Source organism: Alosa sapidissima, chromosome 23 (genome assembly GCF_018492685.1).
Source record: "Alosa sapidissima isolate fAloSap1 chromosome 23, fAloSap1.pri, whole genome shotgun sequence".
In the NCBI taxonomy this organism is placed as follows: Eukaryota; Metazoa; Chordata; class Actinopteri; order Clupeiformes; family Clupeidae; genus Alosa; species Alosa sapidissima.
This window is the reverse complement of record NC_055979.1, coordinates 29,109,179-29,133,780: the sequence shown is the minus strand read 5'-3', so window position 1 is coordinate 29,133,780 and position 24,602 is coordinate 29,109,179. Positions and strand designations below refer to the sequence as shown.

General features: G+C 42.6%; 2 protein-coding genes across 2 annotated transcripts; one reads left to right on the top strand and one right to left on the bottom strand.

Annotated features, from left to right (window-relative positions):
- Positions 1 to 460: 460 nt before the first annotated feature.
- LOC121698596 (cleavage and polyadenylation specificity factor subunit 6-like) lies at positions 461 to 16,495 on the bottom strand. The gene is given in 12 exon segments (XM_042080831.1): positions 461 to 2,991; positions 7,297 to 7,496; positions 7,826 to 7,979; positions 8,279 to 8,394; positions 9,549 to 9,820; positions 9,822 to 10,045; positions 12,543 to 12,641; positions 13,221 to 13,388; positions 13,553 to 13,698; positions 13,841 to 13,944; positions 14,463 to 14,672; positions 16,350 to 16,495. Coding segments are annotated over 11 exon segments (1,740 nt in total). The 5' UTR covers positions 16,410 to 16,495; the 3' UTR covers positions 461 to 2,991; positions 7,297 to 7,309.
- A 726-nt stretch (positions 16,496 to 17,221) lies between these two features.
- cct2 (chaperonin containing TCP1, subunit 2 (beta)) lies at positions 17,222 to 24,384 on the top strand. The gene is made up of 16 exons (XM_042080859.1): positions 17,222 to 17,380; positions 18,829 to 18,903; positions 19,169 to 19,234; positions 19,421 to 19,532; positions 19,651 to 19,727; positions 19,862 to 19,974; positions 20,502 to 20,704; positions 20,993 to 21,093; positions 21,247 to 21,374; positions 21,485 to 21,588; positions 21,977 to 22,096; positions 22,432 to 22,560; positions 22,830 to 22,933; positions 23,193 to 23,292; positions 23,649 to 23,790; positions 24,060 to 24,384. The coding sequence occupies exons 1-16, from the start codon at positions 17,378 to 17,380 to the stop codon at positions 24,088 to 24,090; spliced, it is 1,608 nt and encodes a 535-aa protein (XP_041936793.1). The 5' UTR covers positions 17,222 to 17,377; the 3' UTR covers positions 24,091 to 24,384.
- Positions 24,385 to 24,602: the final 218 nt, after the last annotated feature.

The following is a 24,602-nucleotide window of genomic DNA, read 5'->3' as shown; positions in this document are numbered from 1 at the left end:
TGACATTACTTTTTACATTTAAACTAATGATGCATCTACAAGGCTACTTCACATGTCAGATAACAGTTCCTAAACAATTAAATATATATAGTAAAAATAGAAACTATATAGCACAACTGTGTACACACAGGAACTATTAAAATAATTTATATGGCAAAAATATGTCCAACTTACCAGAGGCGTAAAATATTAGCAACACTGTTGACCATGTCCATTTTCAAAACTTACTAATAAAACACATACTAATAAAACAGACCAGCTGTTGATAAACTTACAACATAGATTTCAAAAGGAACCATAACTGCCTCCCCAGACACTAGCTAACCCTAAATAAAGTTTAGCCAGAGGAGTGTGAGATCAGTGCTGGAATCGTCTATATTCTCTACAGGGCTTTGAATCTTGATCAATCAAATTGGAAAAATCGCTATAGCGCTAACACCAAGCTATAGTGCAAGTGAAACACTGTGGCACACTACTTTATTAAGAACACCCAAAACATGACAATGTCTTACGAAAAAAGATCTATCCTTTAAATACTGTACAGATCTGGAAAAAAACAGTACAAAACAACCACATTCAAATGCATAAATGAAATGTAACCAGGGCCTAATATAATCCCTGATAGAGAGAGTGTGTGTGTGTGTCTAAAATGCATTTTTGCATAATTGGGAACAGGTCAGTAAAATAAAACACGATTCAGTATATCACTGGTCTGAATCAGACACTTGAATACAAGCCTGCTACAACACAGCTAGCCAAAACAAGGCTTATAAATTCCTACACAGTGACTATATGTTATGTGTATTGATACAGACAAATACGTATTTGAACTGTGTGCAAACTTTTTTGTTGAAAACTGATCCCTTGTTGTTAACAAAGTAAGAAATTATGACTTAAAAAGAGGGAAGGATAAGGTTGAGATGTGACAAATCATAGAAGAATGGTACCAGTATTCAAAAATGTATGTTTAGATGGCCACTCAATTTACCTGCATGTAAAATACTGCAAAAGGTCCTCATTCCACATACAGTGCCTGGGTAATATAGTCTCCACATATCCACACGAAAAGCATGAAAGTATGTTTGCCCTACTTTTGAGCCTAGAAATTCACATTTTCATTTAAAATCTGTTAAAAAATAAACCACATTCCCTGAGGGGTATTATATAATTCGACTAGAGTGGTGTAATACGTTCCCAAAAACAGAAAAACAATATCAGTGCAATTAAACTTGAATGAGTCAACACATCTGAGAAAATGGAACTAGTCATTTAAATTGAGATCAACAACAAATTCAAAGCCAAGCCAATTAACATCATCACAATGCCTATTAAGCAAATTGGTTTTAAAACTACACTGCATGTATTAGGTGCAAAATATTTCAGGTCACAGTGTTTTGTCTGATAAAATGTCAGGAAAATGTGCATATGGACTCTTTCAAAATATCATCAGTGTAATTTAGAAAATTACAAACTCCATAACCATTCATTAGTTCCGTCAAGATATTTCAGATTGGTATCACCGCAATGAAGGTAAGAGGCCAGATGAACTGGTCAATTTGTTGCTCAACAACAACAACTTGACTAGAGGAGTGTCATTTGACATGAGCGTGCATTTACTTTTACTCTACTGTACCAACGGTTCTACATTTAATTTGGTCAACAAACAAACAAAAAAGAAACAAAAAAACAAAACAATAAAACACGTATGAAATGGGAGTGTCTATTAAAGCACTGATCATGTAAACATTTGTTACCACTTTTTAAAATCCTACTAACTACACTAAGTTCACTATGTACATCTACGCGACTCAACCATCAGTAATATAGTACACAATAAAAAAATTACATGTCAATGCTCTTCAAGGCACAATCAGTAACTGATTTTTTTGCCAAACAATGTGACAGTCAGTATACATGGAGTACAAGTCCACATATCTTACTGGTAGTAGTATCACTTCAATGTACACATTTTTGTTTTCTGTGGCAGTTATACTCCAAGGAGTGACATCTCTACCATTGCTGGAACACAAGCCTGACGTTAATTAGTCAGGCAGCGGGACTATAAGTCTCTTGCCAGCGACCAGTGACATTTAACAGCATAGTTTACCCAATTTAGTGTACACCTTAATATTTGTTAAAAAAAAAAAAAATTAAAAAAAAAAAAAAAAAAAAAAAAAAATCACACGGTGGCCTGTAGTCTGAAAATAAACACCTAAAACTTTCTTTTTAGTTTTAAGATTACTTCTGTATAAAACAAGACAGTGCAATGCAGAGAAGTTTCTGTCTTCAAATGACCAGTAATATGACATTGACCCATCAAGGCACATTTCATATATACTAGGTGTGAGACGTCAGCTTAAGGAACTCAAGAGTATAAGCAATTGGCAACCCCAGCAAACAGTTTATTACAACACAGAATCTATTTAATAATCAATCAAAGCATAGACATTTACAAACATTATCCGAACCATGAGACAGACAAGGAGGGGAAGGAGTCATTAAGAGAAAAAAAATAAAGACGCTTACCAGAAGTAGTCCCTATAAAAACAATATCCCTAGACAGACAGTTTATACATTATAGCGGTCAAAATGTTTTATCGTTTAGGGGAACGCACGCAAAGTTTTTATTCCTTAGTGGATTTTACGATGCAAAGCAGAGATTTCTTTTAATTACACAGGTATGATAGGTCTGTCTTTGTATGTCTTTCAAATAAAACAAAAAAATAAAAAAAAGAGGCATGTTTTTTTTTTTTGTTTTGTTTTTAAACCATGAGTATAGGATGAAGGGTCTTTTTGTTTCTGTACACCTCTAATGTAGCCTTACACAACAATGTCAGTCCCATCCTCTGACGCAAAGTTGGTAGAAGAGAGAGAAAGAGAGAGGGCGAGGGAAGGGTGGGTAGATGAGGGTCGCTGGGTAGCAGTAAGGTCCTGGCGAGACGGGCGGGTGGATGGGTGCTTATCCAGGCGGGACTCCTCCTCTTCCGACAGCTGAAAGGTGTGAAACGGAGGGTGGTGTTTGTTTGTTTTGTTTTTTGGGCAACCCAGTCATGCAGAGATTTGCTTTGTTTATCCGTTCTCTAACTAGACCCATCATACACACAAACAAGCATACAAAAATGTATACACATGCAAACAAATTGGCAAAGGAACATATTTTTCCCCTTGTGGTACTGACTATAGTGGCAGATTTAGTAAGACTTTTAGAGTTTACAATTTTAGATCATATTACTTCTAATTCAGTTTTGCAACTTTTGCCAGATAAGAACAGTATGCAAAACCTTGCAAAACTTGTAGGCAGTGTTCACCCACATTACCAAATGCCTTTTCACATATTCAGATCGATTCATTAGCAACTCAATGCATTAAGAAAATGTCCCACATCCCACACTTCAAATGACTTTTCATTCAATTCATCTCATGACACAAAGCATTCAGTCAACATCATGACATTGGTGCATTTATGGGATCTGAGAGACAATTGGACAGACTACAGAGGATTCTATGTGACTAGATCTAAGACAGCAGTCGTTGGACAGAATAGAGGAGAGACATGGCCAGCGTTACAGAAGGGGAAGAGAAAGAATGAGTCAATGCTCTTTGGACACAGTTGGAAGAACAGGATGGGAAGACTCGCATGCAGCTTAGTAAGCAGGATACGCCAACACAGTAAGTCTTATATTTAAGAAAAATAAAAAAGCTGTTATATTAGACACTACATTTTACCAAAGGGAGTCTCTTATTTGAAATGTCATTAAAGAGGTCAGATATACCAGGTAGCCAGAACCTGGCTTGTGATATGGGATAGTTACGAAGCCCCCTGGCTTAAATAGATTCTAAATAGGTGAAGTAGGCCCCCTGGCTTAAATAGATTCTAAATAGGTGAAGTAGGCCCCCTGGCTTAAATAGATTCTAAATAGGTGAAGTAGGCCCCCTGGCTTAAATAGATTCTAAATAGGTGAAGTAGACTATCGCAAAGCTCAAATTCAAAAAAAATTCACAGAAGTCTCATTTCCAACGTGGAAAAAGCTGGTCTCAAGAATAAAATGGTTTGCAGCACGGATACTTTTTTTTACATGGTGCAATTTTCTTTTTACCTCCCTCCAATTTAAAATTCAATCACTATGGCAACCCAACCCGATTCTCTATTCTATTCTGAGAACTACAGACACTCAATGAGATCAATGCATTTCATAAGGTTTGTGGAGATCTTATAGAGGTGATATTATTGGTGCAATTAGAATGTTTATACTACCACCATCAAAACTGTAACACTTATTTGACGGTGATAAAGCAGAGGCTTCACATAATGCACTTCCACATGGCATGCGATTAATGGCTAATGCACATTCGTTTAAGGGCCAATTCACTTTCAATTCTTATTTTTTTGTATTGACAGGCATACTGATATTGTTAAGTTAGGCTTCCTGAAATGCAGTGACCCCAGTGGTGAAAAGGGAAACATTTCCATTAATGTACTCATGACAAAACAGATACTGACAGAAGAGAAAGAGAGAATGAAGGAGTGAATTTGTTTTCCAAAAACAAACAAACAAACAAAAAAAAAAACAAACACTAGAGCAAAAAGGTGTACACAGTCAGGGCATCAGGATATCTGCTTTCTCCAAGCCTGTAAACAGGACCATAACCTACATTGGACAAACTTGGAAACAAAAACATGCTAGTCATTTCCATCTGTACTACAACAGTGATCTCGCTCCAGAGGCTAGGTGAGTAAACAGAATGTGTTAAGATCTGAGGACAATTCGGCACAGAGAGGTCAAAGGTCAACAGATAAAGGCACATCAGAAGACACAGTTGGTGAGGCAAGGATGTCAAACTACAGAACGCCACAGAAATCTCTCAGTGCAGCAAAAAGCATTGGCCTACCAAATACTTGGATTTTTATATTTCCTTTTTGGAATCCTTTTTAAAGTTTTTCTGACCAAATAGACTTAAATATAAAGACGCCAAAAGGATTTGTTCCTAATTTTTCTTTACAACTGTACAACCTAATCAAGCCAGTAGGAGGCCAGTGAGCTCTGAGGTCACATGACCAAAGCCCTCCATTGCAGGAGGCCACAGATCTGGTGGCAACAATGGATTCACGGTATTACAGTGATTCTCAGAATCAGGCTTAACAAAAAAAATGTAGAGATAAAAAAAGGTAAATAAATAACGACTTCTGGACCCAACAAGGCTCAGATGGAGACATTATTATGGGTAATTAAAGGAACCGTATGTAAGAAATGTATTTCAATTAATTATAAAATGGCCCTGGTATGTCACTAGACATTAAGAAATCATGTTCATTTCAAATACTTATATCACTGACAACAGCAGTCCGGCCAGGATATTGTCATTTTAAAAAGTGAAGTTGCAGCCCTCAACTGATGTTGATGTTGTGTTTTGGCCTGATGCGCCACCCTCCACCTATGTACTAATCACGAAGTCAGTAGTGTATGTATGGACAGTTTTAATGACAGAATTGACCAGAACAGTCAGGTTTACACAATAACTGGAAGACAGACCGTAGTGGCATAAATAGCAAAAGGGCTTTTGCCATGGAGAGGGCTTTGGTCATTAGGGGCTGCAATTGAGAGGTTTCTTGATTCAGTACATTCTGATATTCATTGACGATAACAGTTAACAAACCCACAGAAAACTTTCTGGAAATTATGCCTTTTCAAATCTTATTCTAGATATTGCTTATTTGTCAAGCTAACATCACTTATGAGACCACACCTGCGTCTGAACCACAACTAATTGTGAATATTTCCACCATAGTTTGAAAAATAATTTCTGTATTTTAAGGATATTAATTAAGAATCTTTCAAGTTTTATAAACCAGAATGTACATACAAATTAGTCTGACCAAACCCATAAGTGATCAATGCAATTTCATCAAAAAATTATTATCTGGCCACAAATCAATGGAATGGCTGAGCAATGTGCATCAATACATTACAGGAAAATTAAACTATGAATTCCACCAAGGTATAATAATCATAATAATGGAAGGCTTCACAGTCAATTATCTAAAGGGCAGTCGTGTCAAGAGAAATATTTTGCATCTCAATTCAACAAAGTCAATTTCCTTTGCAATTCAAATAACACTAATGCCAAAATCAAACCCTACTCAATACAGACAGCTTCATAAGTAGCAAGATTATACTGTCAGAAGTCAGGATTATTACAAATATGTCCAATATTTGTGAAAGAGATAACAGCAGCACAAAACAGTCCAAGTGACATGGCCAATATTACACATACCTCAGATGTCCTATTAAACATGAGGGCTAGGAGGTTAAAATGGCTAGGGCAAATCACAATGGTGGGCTTATTATAAAACTGGTTCGGCACAAACAACATGTGTACACAAACTGGGAATATTAGGACGCGCACTGAGCATGAGATTGGTGTGAGGGGACCTCTGATTTACTCATTTTTGGCTCATACATTCACATATGGATTAAGATGTTATGAAGCAGAGGGTTTCATATATGCATCTTACTAGTGAATAAATTTTGTAAATATGATAATGAGATTGCTTGGGTAGTACAAATATAGTTTAATATCAGTATTTATGCATGTAAATATATCTGCACATTTCTTTCCAATATCTTGATCAACTTCAATCAATTCAAACCGTAGAATGAAAACTACACAAATTTGAATCTAGGACAAATTTGCTGTTAAGCGAACCAATTGTGCATCAGATATGACAACATTTCACATACTGATTTTACTGATCCCCAACATGTAATAAATGCACTTGGTTTTAGTTCAGTCAACAGCATACGAGTCCACAATCACAATACAGACAAAAACTACAATGTCGCTACAAAAATGCTCCCATATACATGTTCAGAATAGTTTCCCCATTTAGTTTTACAACTGATCTCCTTGTGTACCACAGATGAAACAAAGTCATTTTGAATTTAATTAGAACATAAATGATACATGTCTAGTACTCCCTATCCCCCCCCCCCCAACATCAGGGAAAAATACTGTGGAAAATCACACCAAGACCAATAAAAGTTGTCTGAGGTACAATTTCCATTGTCAATCAACAAAACCTCTTACCTCATCGGATTCCCCCACTTACCGGACGTTGAATGAGCTAAAACAGGAGCCCTTTGGATGAAATCTCCACTTCCTAGAGGAGGAAGGGGGGCAGGAGGAGGGGGAGAGGGGGGCAGGAGGAGGGGGAGAGGGGGGCAGGAGGAGGGGGAGGGGGGGGGCAGGAGGAGGGGGAGGGGGAGGAGGGGGGCAGGGGAACCACGGCATACACACCTTCACTGGCCATCTAGCGGTGCCGGTACTCCCTCTCGCGGTCTCGATCTCTCTCGCGGTCTCGGTCCCTCTCGCGGTGGCGATCCCGCTCGCGGCTACGTTCCCGGTAGTAGTCCTCGTGGCGGTCACGGCTTCGCGACTTGTGTCGGCGACTCTTCTCTCGCGACCGGCTGTGGTCACGTTCACGAGAGCGCTCCCGTCTTCAAGAAAAGTAGCAGGTCAATGAAGGCGCACAGATCACACATACACATCTGATGCACACACACACACACCTTACTAACTGCAATATCGTGGGTGTGCAAGTAAAATGAGTAACTGCACCAACCTACACACACTTACAAAAATTCCAAACTAAAACACATCACACAAAAACTAAAATCATTAACTCCTCATTAAAAATTGACTTGAAGAAACCCACACATTTCAATAGCATCACAAAGTTTCTCAAAAATTCAGGACAAACGACCAAACTACTCACCCCCCTTTCAGGCCCTTTATGAGAGCAGTAGAGTGACTGACAGAGCCGTACCTCGACGCAGAGCCGTAGGACTTGGACTCGATGCCGTGCAGGCAGTCCTGTAGCGAGCTGATGAGGACTTTACAGCGATCGTCAGCAGACACTTTCGACTGCTTGATCAGAGAGATGGCAGTCACCAACGTCTCTATCGCACTCCCATAGTCCGCTGCAGGATTAAATACAGGACAATCGGCCTCAGCAAATGGTCACATCAAACAAAGTTATTTCAAGATGACTTTATTATGGGCGTTCTTAAGATTTTAGCTTCAAACCAGAGTTCCATCGATTCTTTCTTTTTTTTTACCCATTATAAACAATCACAGCTTTTTTAGCCAAGCAAAAAATGGCACCGATGTTGCACACAGAATCTAGTGACGTCATGGGCCAGCATCACTTTTCTGATGCAAAGTGGCTCATGGCTCCAGCTAGTGCAACACACACACAACTAAACAATGTAGTTCTCACCAGCACTTGCGTCAGACACCGCACGTGAGATAGCGCTGCTGGAAATGGCCCTGTTACGGTTCATGATCTCCTCAAACTCTGCTTCGCTCAGCGGGGTCCGTGCCGAATCCATCTCCCTGCACACACACACGCACACAAGCACATACAAAAGGTCAGAGACGAACATTATTTGGTACCAAAAGCAAGACACACAATGAAATATCAAAATCTCTCTCTCACACAGACACACACACACAGAGAGTGTGCCTAATCCTCTGCCTGGATATGTACTCTTCATAGCCCCCCCAAGCCTTAGCTGGACACACACGGGCTGAGGCAGTCGACTGCCAAGAGCCAGATCTGAGCCCTATTAATGCTGACCGCATGCATATCCAGGGAAAAGGATTGAGCGTCCCCAATGTAAAGGGTTAAAAGGTGCACACACACACACACACACACACAAACTCACACATCAGGGTTAATCAAAAAGTAAAACTGCGAAAGTACCACCCATGTGGGATTACAGTTGACACACATCAAATGCGATGTAATGCAAATCAACCCAGTCTCCCAAGCCAAGCTAGATGAATGGAGCAAATTATCAGCAAGACACACACAGCCTAAAGGGATGCATCCACTCAAAGAATAAACAAAAACAACTTCTTCAAAATAAACAAACAAATAAAAAAAATAAACACAAAACAAACAAAGCCAGGCAAGGAGTCTGAGGTTCCTGTTCGGGGGCTGCCAGATGTTTTGGAGCTTTACTGACCCTGCGTCACTGGCACTGGGGGGCAAATGCCTGCCGCCCTGTTTCAGATCAGCCATACCGCCCTCGTTAACCCAGGGCTCTCTCAGGGGCCGGAGCCCAAAGTCTGGGATTAGCGGGGGTCTCGGGTTGCTGGAAGCAGCCAGAGGGAGGGACATTCAGGGTCACAGGGAAGAGCGACTCGTGAATGATCACTAGGGTCATCACTACGGTAACTCTGTTCTATGGGCAGCAGATCCCTCCAAAAGAGTCTCCCTCAACATCAATGTCCTCACAAGGTTAGGAAAACGAATAAGTGCGTATTGCAGTGGAAATACAGCGCCTCGCTCTCATACAACAACTAGCACCAACTTTAACCACACAACTTCGCAGAAAATGAGAAAAGTTAAGTGAAAATAGAGAAAGTAACAGAAAATACAAACACTATTTTGAACTGACGACATTCATTGGTCTGTGTGGACAGTGCAGAGACTAGTTCAGACTGATGTATTTGGGGTGACATGCATGGCATATGGACATTACCTGCCACCAGGGCCGTAGTCTCCTCGGTCGTAAGGAGGCGGCCGGCCGTAGGGGTCGTTTGGAGGAGGGCCTCTGCTGTCCGACGAGGGCATGTTGTTGTTGCCGGGCGGGGGAAAGAAGGCGGGGTTGACGTGAGGGGCAGGGGGGGGCCCACCAGGGGGGGGACCCTGCATGTGTGGAGGGGGTGCCAGGGCCATGGGGGGGCCTATGGGACCAGGGGGGCGTGGGGGGAAGGGACCTGGGGGAGGAGGGCCTTGCTGGGGGGGAGGGGGGGCCGGGAGGAGGGCCGTAGCCAGGTGGGGGAGGACCTGGGGGGAGGGGTCCCATGGGGGGCTGGCCAAACTGGCCTGGGAACATGACTGGGGGAGGGGGGCGATCGCCTCTGTTAGGGGGCCCAGAGAGGGGTGGGGGCAGACCCTGTCCCGGAGGTGGGGGCCCGGGGGGGCCAGGGGGGCCAGGTGGGCCAGGTGGAGGGCGGGGTGGTCCCTGCATGCCTCCTGAAGGGAAAAGAAGGGACACAGAAAGAAGAACGCAACATGAGTAAACATCACCACTTACGAGAGGCTTTGAACGTGTTGTAGTTCACTCGAGGTAACCTTGCTAAAAAGAGGATTACTTTAGTTTTGCAAGTAGCAGACTCAGGCACTCTCATCTCATCTGATCTCATTGAATTTTCTCAAATTTCTATATTTGCTAGTGTCAACATTACTCTTTAGGACCTAACTAGTTACAATTATGAATCCAACACAGGAAACCAATTCTCTGAGGATCAGATTGCCTGACCTGCCTTTAGTCATTGCAGACATAATCAGCAAACATGCTGAGCAACGCACATAAAATAGAAATATACATTTCAAGGCTGCCTGTGTGTATGTAGCTGGAGAGGGGGGTGGGGGGGGGGTGGGGTGTCAACCCTTTGCCTTCTGGCCTCTGTGTGTGTCAACCCCAGCCTTAGTGAGAGCCTCCAATGCGTTCAGGTCATTTGAGGCCAACAGTCATGGTATAGACCCTTTCAACAATAAAAACAAAGCTTAAACATTCTATTTGGGCCCCAATCTACTTCCTCTGCATTAACCCTTAAAGGAGTACCGTCACACTGGTGTGACGGGAATGTTGGGAAATTAACATTCTAAAGAATATCTGGGTTCATTGAATTCAACATAGAATTTTAGAACCTTCAATTGTTGCGGAACTTAGAATGTTCAAAAACCTACACCGTTAAGGGTTAAGATAACATATGGAATGTTAAAACGGAAGCCTTGTGGGGCCAACTATGATGCTGATAATGGAACTCTCTTGAAAGGGTCTATAACAAATGGACACCAGTGGAGGGGCGGTGCACATGTAACCAAACACACCATTTTGAGGTGGGATTTGGCTTATTTCCTGTTTTCTGCACTCTGGCTGAAAAAACAGAAACACAGCAAAGGCTGCAATTTTGCCAACATGGTTGACTAACTTTGGCTCGATATAACCTCATGACAATGTTCTGTAGTCATCTGCAGAGGGTAAACACCAGTTCTGAATGAAGATGCCAATGCAGAGGGGCCTAATTTAAATGGCAAGCAAAGTTCAAAATCTAAAGCTAATTTAATAATAACAAGGCAAAAAGTACTGGCTTATATAATACCATGAGCAAGATCAAAGCACAAAATGGGGGTCAGCTCAAAGCTCCCACACAACACACGATAGCTTTAGTTCATGCACAAGTCACTTTGCTCATTGGCTCAGTATTCAAAGCCAGTCAGTCATTTAATTTGGGGCCAACTATGCCAAGCAAAGCAGAAGAAGCGCAAGAGGCAGAGCAATGAGCCCTTAACATCTAAGATAAAGGTGCCAATGAGCAGCTCTTTTGGAGCCAAGCAGGATTGAGATTAGTGGTGTTAGCAAGGTCTTAGTTCAGAAAAACATACTTAACAAGTAGTCTCACACACAGATATGTACACACACGATAAACACTTATTAGAAGTGCACATTTCAATCCAGACAACTACACAGTAGGGTATCAACACTTATAGAAAGATCATATTACTTGAACAAAAAAACAAACATCTGGAGCTCTATGAGGTTAAAGACGTAGTGGCCAAAAGATAGCAAGCGTGGACAGCTAGGCCTTCATAGAGGTCACCAGCCCAGCTAAATCAGACAAGATAGAAAAGCAGGAAGAAACAGACAGCAGAGTTGGGAGCTTTGTACCCAGAACTCCGTCCTGTTTCTCTAAAAAGGAGGGAAATGTGACACTCCACCTCACTAAAAGGTTCCCACAGCTTCACAGCCATTGCCAAAAATCGAATGCCACCAAACATCTAGGCTAGCTTATTTTTAATACTAGCAGATGGACCCTTCTAGCTAATAGTATGAATACTTTATGAGGTGAGGTTAATTTTCACACTTTGCATTACAGATATTAAAAGCAAAGGGAGTTTGCGTCTGTCTCCACAGATCAGGCGAAATATTATTGGTATGGGCTGTGGTTTAAATACAAATCTTGGGTAGTGCATTTATTTCATATATATTATATATACACCATATATTATAGACCTGAAGCAGGCTTCTCACAAACAGCATGTTGATGTGTTAGATTTAGTAAAAATTAAACCCTGCTAACAAAAATCTGTAGCCAACTTTTTTCCTAGTAAGAAATAAGTACAAGGGCATCCTCATATTGACTTGACAGAAAGACTGAGGGAACATGAACCACTGACAAGGATCAAGACAACAATAATAATAATTGCCCCACCCCTTTTTGCAATGACTAAACAACTGCCTTGGGCTTAGCCCAGGCAACCAGACAGCACAGCCCAATAAAGAGTACAACCCACAGAGCCACCGTAACGCAAGACAGACAGTAACAATATGATCATGACAACAAGAAAGAGGGGAGGGAAAAGGAAGGAGGGGGGTGTGAGTTTCTTAAAACACGTGTTTGTGTTTGTTTGTTTGTTTGTTTGTTTGTTTGTTTAAGCTCTGTCAATAGGAGATGAGGCCTTTCACCTCTGGGTCGCCAGCTCCCATCGCGGCCCGGCTGGAAGCAATTGAAATTCATATCCATCAGCTGGCTGTTGGGGTGCCTATGGGTTATGGCCCCGGGCCCTGATGGGAGAGAAACCACAATCACAACTGGCACCTGACGCCGCGAGGCAGCAACAGCAGCAAGAGGTGCCAAAGAGGGGAACGGAAAAAAAAAAAGAAGGCAAAAAAAGAAAGAAAGAAAGAAAGAAAGAAAGGGAACAACACACCCCCCAAAAACGAACACAGAGGGGGAAAGGGGGAAGGAAGAGGAAAGGAGAAGAAAGGAGTGCAGGCTGTCTGAGCCGTCCTTCACACAACTCCTGGGAGCAAACCTGGACGAGAGGTGAAAGGTCACAGAGTCCTTCACATAGGAGTATGTGTGTGTGTGGGGGGGGGGGGGGGTTTAAGCCGCTAAAGCGTTTGGAGGAGAAGTGGGGGCATAGCGAGGTGGCCAGTCTGAAACGACGGCGCAACTGCCTCCAGCCGGGGACTGAGGGATGCCGTGAACCCAGAGCCGTCTGCCGTGCCAAGTGTAGGGGCGAGGGGCAGAGCCATACCTGCCGTGCCAAGTGTAGGGGCGAGGGGCAGAGCCATGCCTGCCGTGCCAAGTGTAGGGGCAGAGGGGCAGAGGAGAGGAGGGCAGGGGGGGTGGTGGCTCACCTGGGAAGGGTGGAGGGCCTCCGGGTCCAACTGGGCCGGGGAAACGATCTCCTCCTGGACCTGGGGGGCCGGGGAAGCGCCCTCGGCCTCGGCCCATGGGGAAGCCGCCGCGGCCGATACCAGGCGGGCCAGCTTTACCCTCGCCAGACATTTGACCTGATTGTGTGCCTGACAGATACAAACAGGCACAAGAGGTCAGGAATTTGGAACAGACAAGCAAGTGTTCATATTGAGACAACTGAGCGTATCTTCTCTGCAATTTTAACAAATGTAAAAATGTTTATTTGTTAAATTGCAAAGAAAGGTTTAATGTTGCGGCTTAATGCCCATACTTTTCCGGGATTGCATCTCAAACTGGCTGAGGGACTGTTTGTTGCACGGTGTGACGATGGGGTTCTGCCCGTGAAGTTCGCGCTTAGACAGCAGGTCCAGTAGCTTTCTGGAAGAAGCATCAGAACCAACACACACCAGCGCAAACCTGCATCCAAACACACACATTTCATTAAAGAAGCCTAGCATTATGGGGATACACATGTTGATATTACGAGAGAAGCCTAAAGTACAGTCATTTCTGATCCCTTTTAGTAAAGACAACCAACAAACGGACTTGTGTTACTCACCCTTTCGACTGGCCATTGGCGCGGTTCTCAAAGAACTTGATCTCAAGCACGTCATTAATACCTATCGACCGAATGGCATCTGACAAATCTTCATCTGTCGTCCACTATGGAAAGAGATAATCAAATAAATTAGCTTTAATTATGTTCTACAATTTCAGAACCCATGTTAATCCTTGAAAATGTCAAGAGCTCAACCACATCACCTACAAGCCTGAGCACATAAAGCCATCCACAGTACACGACAGACATTCAGTGACCAAATAGTGCAACTCAGTACCCACATTAGACCAAACATTTGTTCAGCGATTATACTAGTGATAATGAGATTCATATTATGTCACAGTGTTTCCCCCAGAGCTTTATAGTTACAATTTATAGTTAAGTTGTCCCCCAACAAAATTAGGTGTAGCAGCAGGAGCACTTATAGCAGCAGCAGGAAAGCTCAAAACAAAGGTGTTGAAAAGGCCTGATGTTGGTCATCTTGGTGCGATGGATTTTTCAGCCATAACCCTCATCTCCCCAGACAATCAGCACCTTAACTAACACATTTTCTGCAGGAAACACTGTCATGTTATGATTAAGTCAGAAAATACTTTTTACAAAAACAATAACAGAGACGAACCCATGTGAGGTTTCCAATGTACAGGGCAATCCTCTTGCCCGTGTATGTGTAGACCACGTTAGATGAAGGGCCCTTGCCCCCCTCCGAGCCCACAGGCTGGGGCAAATTGTCCAGGTAGTCCCGGTCCTCTGGGGCATCTCCATTGTTGGCAGACGGAGAGATTACGTCATCGTACAAGTCTATCTGGTCGTGCACTGGGTAATCCTCACCCTGATTTCAAAGACAACGCACACACACACACAAAAATCACTCATTATTTCAGACTCTAAAAAAATGTGTTATTACATTTTACATACTTTCATATGCCTTTTCTTAATAAGGAGCCACCAAACACAAGTTTCAATTCTTTGACAGACAGTTATTTCTGCTCATAGTCTCTATGGAAATTCATTGATTCTAATTCTGTCTACTAATTACCCCCACTGGGGTCAACTATACCCAAAGACTCTCATTCTGAGAAACATGTTTGTGTCTGTGTGTGCACTAGGTGCTTTCCTCTGCGATACATGCTTGTGTGTGTGTACACTGGATGCTTTCTATACGTGCACACTAGGCACCCTGTGTAATGCATTTGTGCTTGTGTCAGTGTGTCCAAGTAGGCCTGCATATTTGTGTGTTTTAACGATTCCCGGTGGCTCTTCCCTCTGGGCAAGGTCAGGGACAGCTCAAAGCGATGCGACCTGGCCCAGAGAACACTGATAATCCGGAGGCTTATCTCAAACAAACTTTGCAAACCCTCATTCCAATTAAGCCTCTCGGCAGCCGACCCACAAGGGCAAGTCATTAATCTCTCCATGCGTGTTCATTAATGTCGGGAAAAGTTAGGCCACCAGTTCACTTAATGGGTGACCACATGATGCCTGTCAAACTACTGTACAGTGATCAATAACTACGCAGTACTCCCATCTGAACACGCAAAGACCGGAAAGGCCGCTCAATATAAACCAATTAAGAAGCAGGAATAACACATGGCATGTAAAAGGCCTTGGAAAGGACATCCAGTACCATTAAATCTTGTTAAAAACATTTCCAAATGTTCCAAAATAATGTCGCATTAAATATGCATAGCTGACTAAGAACAACTCACTGCAAAGTCCCACCGTTAGCTGAGATACGTTACCATTAACTAAAGGCAAAATACAATCCATGAAATGAATAGGCCTAATTCACTCCCAATGGGATAACAGCCTATGCCCATGCTCCTGACCAACTAAACAACATTTAGCTAAGGTTACACAGCTAACGTTACCGTTCAGGTTAAAGGTTAGCTAACAAAAGTTGACTGCCTGCCATTCAGGTTACATGGGTTGGACAGCGCTATACCGTTAATGGTTGAATAGCTTTGCCTATTAAAACTAACGTTACAATGAACGATGCAACATCAATAGCAATGACACAATGAATCGTACCTGTACTCTTGCAAGAAATCTCGCTGAACATTGTGACACCCCAAATTAGCCATGTGAAGTGCACAGGCCACACACAATTTCAGTTAGCGAGGCCTTTCCCCGCCACTTCAAAGCTAACTGGCGTTCCTAATCGACACTAGCAAACAATGGCCACGCACGTTAGCGTATGTACAAACGTGCAATTCTTTATTTCAAAAGAAAACGCTTACTCTAAAACCAAACAGCCATGCACTTGTAATGAAAATAATACAAACTGTAAAAACTAAAATAACTTTGCCCGCAGAGAATTCATTCATGTGACTAGTGCAATGCTGAATTAGCTAGTTATGCTAGCCTTAAAGCTAGACATGGACCAACCTCCGCAGCGGTTGAGGAGGTAATTCACAGATGGTGGACAACAAAAGTGCTGGCAAGTTACACTTTCCGTGCATTTCTTTGGTAGTACGTACTCCCAACGATCATGGAACATTTTGCATACCTGATTGAACTCCTCTTCTACATCCGCGTAAATATCGATGTGATCCACACCGTCGGCCATTTTCCACTCAGCCTCCTCCGCCTCCGACTGAGCGAGACAAAATGCAAACAGGAAAACTGGATGCGTCACATCCTATGGACTGAAGTGAATTTTACGAAAATGCATCTTTCTCCTGTCTTCATAAATTACGATCATTTGTTAATAATTATAATAATAATGATAATAATAATATGCGACTTACAATTACACCAATAACCATAACATTAGCACTAAAATTAACAGTTTCAAATATAAAAATAGGCTATCTCATAATACCAATATTAACAATAGAGTAGGCTATCCTAAATAGAATTTACTAATAACAATAGCCATGAACATAAATAAAAAACACTCTGTCAGGAAAAGTTGATTAAGTGCGTTCATGGGCAAAACGGGGGAAACGTTTTCCCCCACCTCGCCACTTCATGTGGAAACAAAAACCAGGGAAATGCTGGGAACATTTTGTATCCCAGTTGTGGATTTATTATATCGTAGGCTGTGTTGACTTGGATGTCTTGCGATTTTAATGTGATCGCGGCATTTAAAGCAGCATAGAATTCTTTCTCAAAATGTACTTTTGATATAGCCTACAGTCGTTTTTATTAATTATTAGTCATAAACTAATAATTAAAACCTGCACCATTAGTTATAAAGATACATATGCCATAGAACCTTCTAGTTTTAATCATATTAATAATTTCAACGTTGTTACAAGTTGAAACAAGTTACAACGTTGACTGTAAAAACTGTTCTGTCCTGTTCACAAATTATAAAGGATATATATATTAGACCTAGGCAAATAAGTTTTTCTTATTCAGCGCGCTAAAATCTAGCTCGACAAGATCTGGGCGCAGAGCCCTTATTCTCTGTGGGTGCGAAGATGTCTTGTGAAAACGTATCTACGTCAGAGTATTCGCGTGCCTAATGCGACAGCGTTGACTGGTTGGTTCCTCCCTGAACGTCCACGGCCTCAACCAACTTCAGACATCATGGTAAGCGAATACCTTTGTTGTATTAAAGTTCTGAATGTTGAGTATTCGTGAGTTTTTGTGTGTTAGGATTGGTTCATACGTGAACGTTTGGTTTTGAAGAGAGATAAGAAGATTAAATTGACACATTTGTGTGCTTCCTCTTGTTTGAATAAGATGCGCAATCCATTGACAGGGGAAAGCACATGGGCCCAAGCTAACGTTACCGTTACAATAAAGCCGATCATGCTAGCATGCTAATGTGTTGCAAGAAGAAACACTTGTGGAAATAGAGGGCTGTTCTAAACCTGACAATGAAGTAGTGTCAAGCTGACCCTTGCCAGCTTTGCAGAATGTTTACACGCAGATCGTGGATATAGGCCTAATGCTTGAGTGAATGAAACAAGCTTGCTATGCTAACATTACCCAGCTCACAGCCCCACACGCCTGAACTGTATTGTAACTGAAGCAGGTAGCTAGCAAAACTAAGGCACTGTTACCCGTTTCAATTTTTATAATGTGAAGTGTTGCCTATTGCAGATTATATAATCTGCGTTAGAGATAGTTATTTTGTTTTACACGTGTGTGTAATACTTTGTAATTTGAACTGGTTCACATCAAGTAAAGATTAGCATCGATGAACAGGCCAGTAAGCTTCTAGTGGTTTCTTAGGAGAAGAGGGAGGAGACCGTGTGCTAGTTTAGCTACTTTTGTCAACGAGATAGAGAAAACTGCTTGGGGAGTGACCATCTTAATGCATTTTCATGGCCGTTTCCTTTTTACGATGAAGGTCTAGACCATGTTCAATGTTTTCAGATTGCACGTTACTACATGCTTATTAGAGTTTTTGTTTATCAGATGACACATACTGATCCATGTTTGATGCTCGCATGATACAAAGCTGTCTGTACATAAGCAATAATGATCAGACTGTTTGCTATTGCTAATATTAGTCATAGTAGTAATTCATTTGACCGACGCTTTTATCCTAAGACGTCGATAATCACGGGGCCAGTCTCCTCGGGGCAGCTCAGGTTAAAGTGCCTTGCTCAATGGCACACGGGGGAAACAGGGAATCAAACCCACCCGGATCGTGCAGGTTATAGTTGATTAATCTCTCGAGTATTTCTTCAATAAATAGAGTAGTAATCAATCAATAAAGTAGCAAGAAATAGTGAAAATGGTCGTCAAATGTCAAAAGTTTAGTTGAAGATAAATTTAACAGGTGCAGTCCTAAAGCAGATTATGCATTTTTGTAATGATTATTGCATTTTTTGTCTTTCTATTCAAGATGTCCGGGAACTGTACACCTGATGCTTAAACTTTGATGTCCACGTTTTTCTGTGTTTTTTTTTTTTCTTCTTTCTTTCTTTCTTATAGCCATATAAAGGCATTCATTTGTGAGGGCACACTAACCATGATTAGTTGACCTGATTATATTGACCCTTCTTAATTGTTTATTTTCACAACAGGCGTCCATTTCAATGGCACCCGTTAATATCTTTAAGCATGGGGCTGATGAAGAGAAGGCTGAAACCGCCCGCATGGTGAGTTGAGTCGCTTCGTCAGGTGAAAACTGTCAAATCATTAGTCATATGTGATTACGTATCTCTCCACTTTGCCACTTATGGCTGTCTGTCTCGTCCTAACATGTTGTATATTTATTGCGTTTTTGTATTTGAATTATTATTGTATGCCATGCACCTTGAGCACATTCCTTGTATGTGAAAACATACTTGGCAATAAACCTGATTCTGATTCTGATTTGCTGTGAAACATCACTTGCTCATGGGTTTCTCAATTAATTCACAGTCGTCCTTCATCGGTGCCATCGCCATCGGAGATTTGGTGAAGAGCACCCTAGGACCAAAAGGGATGGTATGTGAAGGCAGTTTGAATAGATATCAGGCATTTCCTAAATAATAATGTTCATTATATGATATGATTTCATACAGGAAGGCCTGCGTCTTCTGACTAGTTTGGTTTATGCTTGACATACACATGACTGAACCTGAAGATGCTGTGGGGGTCCTCATTTGCTGACATCTTGCTGTTGTGTCTTAGGACAAAATCCTTCTGGGTGGTGGCAGAGACGCCACTGTCACAGTAACCAACGATGGGGCAACCATTCTGAAAGCCATTGGCGTGGACAACCCGGCTGCCAAAGTGCTGGTTGGTGCGTACCAACTATATGTTACAAACTTACATTTAATGGGATTCACAATTTGTAGTACCATGTTGAGTCTGTAACTTGGAGTTGATTGCTTTTGTCTTTCTCTCCTTCATACACACAGATATGTCCAAAGTACAGGATGATGAGGTTGGAGATGGTACCACATCAGTCACAGTTCTTGCTGCTGAGCTGCTTCGGGTATGTTTTCCCGCCTCACTTCCGCATCTCACACATTTAGTGTGGTGCTTGCCACTCCTGTCTCTCTTTTTTTCTAGTCAGTAGTGTTCGTTACTGAATGGTTTACAGAATTAAGATTTATGTTGGACTTTTAGGAAGCTGAACTCCTGATTGGCAAGAAGATCCACCCTCAGACGATCATCTGCGGCTGGCGAAAGGCCACCCAGGTGGCCCGTGAGGCACTGAAAGCGGCTGCAGTGGACCATGGGTAAATATTACGTTTCTTAACTCAATTTTTGATATGACCTGGTATTTCTTGATCTGCATTGCTTAATTTTTATTTCTTCTGGAAAACTACTCGATCACTCTGTATAGAGCTCAACAATGCCTGGCCACTCTGGTTCTGGAAGTAAAAATCTCTTTAATTATCTCCATTGAGAATTCAATTATAAGCCACCAGATTGCAACTATCCCAGGTAGACTTGCCATGAATTATGAGGCTTTGAAGCGATTGTATATGCTAATACAGATGAAACAAGTTCATATAATATTAACGTAGTTTGAAAAACATCTTTAATTTGCTAGCACAAATCCTGAAGTGTTAGGCAGCATCTGATTGGTAGAGATGAAACTCTGAAATGGGCCTAAGAACAACCTGGGGTGTATTTTTGGATGTTAATAAGTGTTAGAGAAAGTGGTATGTTTATTGTGTTTATTTTATATGTTTATATGTTTATTGTGTTTATATTTTATATGTTTATTGTGTTGCTAAATCACTCCGTCCACCCCACACAGTAACGACCCAGAGAAGTTCCAGCAGGACCTGCTGAATATCTCCCGCACCACGCTGTCCTCCAAGCTGCTGACCCACCACAAAGACCACTTCGCCAAGCTGGCCGTGCAGGCCGTGATGAGGCTCAAGGGCTCCGGGAACCTGGAAGCCATCCACGTCATCAAGAAACTGGGGGGAAGCCTCACCGACTCCTACCTGGATGAAGGTATGAGGGAAGGAGGGAGAGAAATTGGGGAGGAAGGGAGGGAAGGACAGAGGAAGAGAGGATGGAGAAGATGAGAAAGAGAAATGATGCATAAGGGATGAGTTGGACAGTGAAAACTAAAAGGAAAGGTAGAAGAGCCTTGGGTGATCAGTGTTTTTTTTTGTTTTGTTTTTAAAGACCTGTGTATGTTTGGGGGGACTGTTATACATACCCAATTCATTTGGTGAAGATTTATTAATAACATGTACTTGGAGCCTGCTAACCGTTTTTTTTTTTTTTTTGTAAAAGGATTCCTGTTGGATAAGAAAATTGGCGTCAATCAGCCCAAGAGGATGGAGAATGTCAACATCCTCATTGCCAATACTGGCATGGACACAGACAAGATCAAGGTCTGCATCCTAGTTCTCACTCTTCTCTTGACAATCGTTGTATCAGCTATGTGAGTTCTGTACAGGGAGCATGTGACCACTGGATCTCTGAGCTGCTCTGTGGGTAAGGAGTGTGTTTAGGAGGCCGTCTGATCTGCGTGTGTTCCCTTTCAGATCTTCGGCTCCCGGGTGCGTGTGGACTCCACGGCGAAGGTGGCCGAGATCGAGCAGGCGGAGAAGGAGAAGATGAAGGAGAAGGTGGAGCGCATCCTCAAGCACGGCATCAACTGCTTCATCAACAGGTACGTCACCTGCACACGCCATCAACTGCTTCATCAACATATAGAACGTATTGGCTCCTCCTACCCTTGTGGCCCCTGACCGTATGCGATTGGGTTGGTTCTCTTCTCAGGCAGCTGATCTACAACTACCCAGAGCAGCTGTTTGCCGCAGCTGGAGTAATGGCCATCGAGCACGCAGACTTTTCTGGAGTGGAGCGTCTGGCACTGGTCACAGGTGAGCGAGAGAGCGAGTGAGCGAGGGAGAAAGACTCTGAGTGTGTTTCTTTGTCTACTTAATAATTTGTTGAATTGACGTTTTGGAGTTCAGGAAGGTTTCACTTCATTATTCAACTTACATCATCTCATGTGAACAAAACTTCATGCATTTTCATGCATGCAGCTTCATAAATTGTATTCCTTGTAAAACTATCCAGATGCACAGTGGTCATTTTCATGCATGCAGCTTCATAAATTGTATTCCTTGTAAAACTATCCAGATGCACAGTGGTCATTTTCATGCATGCAGCTTCATAAATTGTATTCCTTGTAAAACTATCCAGATGCACAGTGGTCATTTTCAGAACGAGGGCCATGGTATTTGACGTTTCCTTTGTCTCCATCAGGTGGCGAGATCGCCTCCACGTTTGACCATCCTGAGCTGGTGAAGTTGGGCCACTGTAAGCTCATCGAGGAGGTGATGATCGGAGAGGACACACTCATCCACTTCTCCGGCGTTGCCATGGGTACGACCTGTTGCAATAAACTAATCTAAAGGAAGGCACAAGCAGAAAGGGTCGCCTGAGGACGAGTCTGTGTAGTATGCAGCTATTGATATAAAAAAATATGTATTTGTGCATTATAGCAATCAAAGAAACACTAAATAGATTGGATAAAGCTGTTGGAAGCATTTTATTCTGAAGAATAGGATGTATGAAGTAGACCGTGTTACTAAGCGGAAACCTGGCTGCAGTCCTAATGTGAATACTGTGAACGGTGTGTGTGTGTGTACGCGTGTGTGTGTGTGTGTGTGTGTGTGTGTGTACGCGCGTGTGTGTGTGTGCGTGTGTGTGTGAGACAGGTGAGGCTTGCACCATTGTGTTGCGCGGAGCCACTCAGCAGATCCTGGACGAGGCCGAGCGCTCTCTGCACGATGCACTCTGTGTGCTCGCTCAGACCATCAAGGAGACGCGCACCGTGTTCGGCGGAGGTCCGTATGCCCTCCATCTTCCCGTTTAATAACACGCCACATTCCATCTTCCCGTTTAATAACACGCCACATTCCATCTTCCCGTTTAATAACACGCATCTTCCCCTTAAGTTTGCACATTTCTGTCCATTTTTTCTCCACTTCAGTTTAGTAGCACATAAACCAAGTTCTAAATCAGACATTGTTTCTGGAGGAATGCAGACTAAGCTTTAGTATGACACTCTGACCTTGGCCAGAACCCCTCATGTGTGTTCTCGCCCCCTCCCCAGGCTGCTCCGAGATGCTTATGGCAAAGGTGGTGACTGATCTGGCCAACCGAACGCCAGGCAAAGAAGCTGTCGCCATGGAGTCTTTTGCCAAAGCTCTGATGATGGTGAGCCTCTTCATGGCCTTTTTCAAGTTATGCCTGGACACAGTGGAATTCATGTATAATCCACAGAACTCTCACAAATACTTTGTCCGACATATAATCCTATTCATTCACTTAATGCCTGAACACAAGAGCAAGATAATTAATTGTGAACATGCAAGTACACACACAAACATGCATTTCATCAATAGTAGTCTTAAAGTGGTCTTAATTCAGCGTGTTGAAAGCTGCAGCATCTGTTAACGCGTGTTCTGTCCTCCAGCTGCCCACCATTATTGCAGACAACGCCGGCTATGACAGCGCAGACCTGGTGTCCCAGCTCAGGGCAGCGCACGTAGAGAACAAGACCACCTATGGCCTAGGTGAGTGAAGAGAACACACACACACACACACACACACTGTGTATATGCATTTGATAAAATGCGGTGGCACACGCACTGTCCACTCTTATTCCCTGAACAATATCCTGTGCACACATTTGGTAAACTATGTTCCTACTTCCTCACGTACACATGACTGGGTGTTCCAAGTTCATGGTTTAGTCTCTCAGCAGAATAAGTGGTAAACCTACTAATAGAAGAACTCTATGGCGTCATTGTCCTGGCAAAATAAGTCCATACTTGAGTGAGTTAACTAATCCAGGATAGTCAATAACCGCTTGTACATGAGTTGGTGTGTGTTTATCGTGGGCGGTGACCTTTGAACCTTGCCCCCCCAGACATGCAGAATGGCATCATCGGCGACATGGCCCAGCTGGGCATCACTGAGAGCTTCCAGGTGAAGAGGCAGGTGCTGCTCAGCGCCGCCGAGGCCGCAGAGATGATCCTGCGTGTGGACAACATCATCAAAGCCGCGCCCAGGTAAGGCCTACATATCCCAGTGTCACGCCACACGCGCACACACACACACACACACACACACACATGCAACTCAATTTGTGTACTACATAAACATTCCATGCTCTCTAATAGATAGATAGATAGATAGATAGATAGATAGATAGTTATTTTATTGATCCCCAAGGGGAAATTCAAGAAGTAGATCCACACATGCAACTGTTACCATATAAAGACACACACAGTTGTTTGGCTTCAAAATCAATACATCTGCAACCCTCTTTTTTCTGCAGGAAACGAGTACCAGACCACCACCCTTGTTAAGTAGTGATGAGTAGTGTGGGAGTATGAAGAGGACTAAAAGCATGAGGATGATGAGCACTGCATATTTATTACCTTTGGGGTGCAGTGTGTGACATCGCTCACCTGTTTCCATGTGTGTGTGTGTGTGATGTCATTCATCTGTCTCGTTTAGTTTGAAAGCTCCGTAGTCACAGATTTTGTCATACGTTGAATGCACTGTTGCAACCTGGCCACGCCACACCCTCGTCTGAAGCAGGAAGGCAGTATGGACCGTGTTTGTTTACTGAACAATAAAAATGTACTCGTGCTACCAGACGTCATGATTCTTTTCTGATTCACTTCCATTTGAAAACCCTTTTAAAGGAATGAAATATTGGCTCTCCTTTTGCACTCACAATTAGTTTTGCAATTAATTGTAAATTGTTATAATATTTGTGGACATTGCATATTCAGTCTGTATTTCAGTACTAAGTTAAAAGTGGGTGGAAACCTCAAATGTGGAGGTGGGCAAATATGGAGTGGGTTGAAGGCTG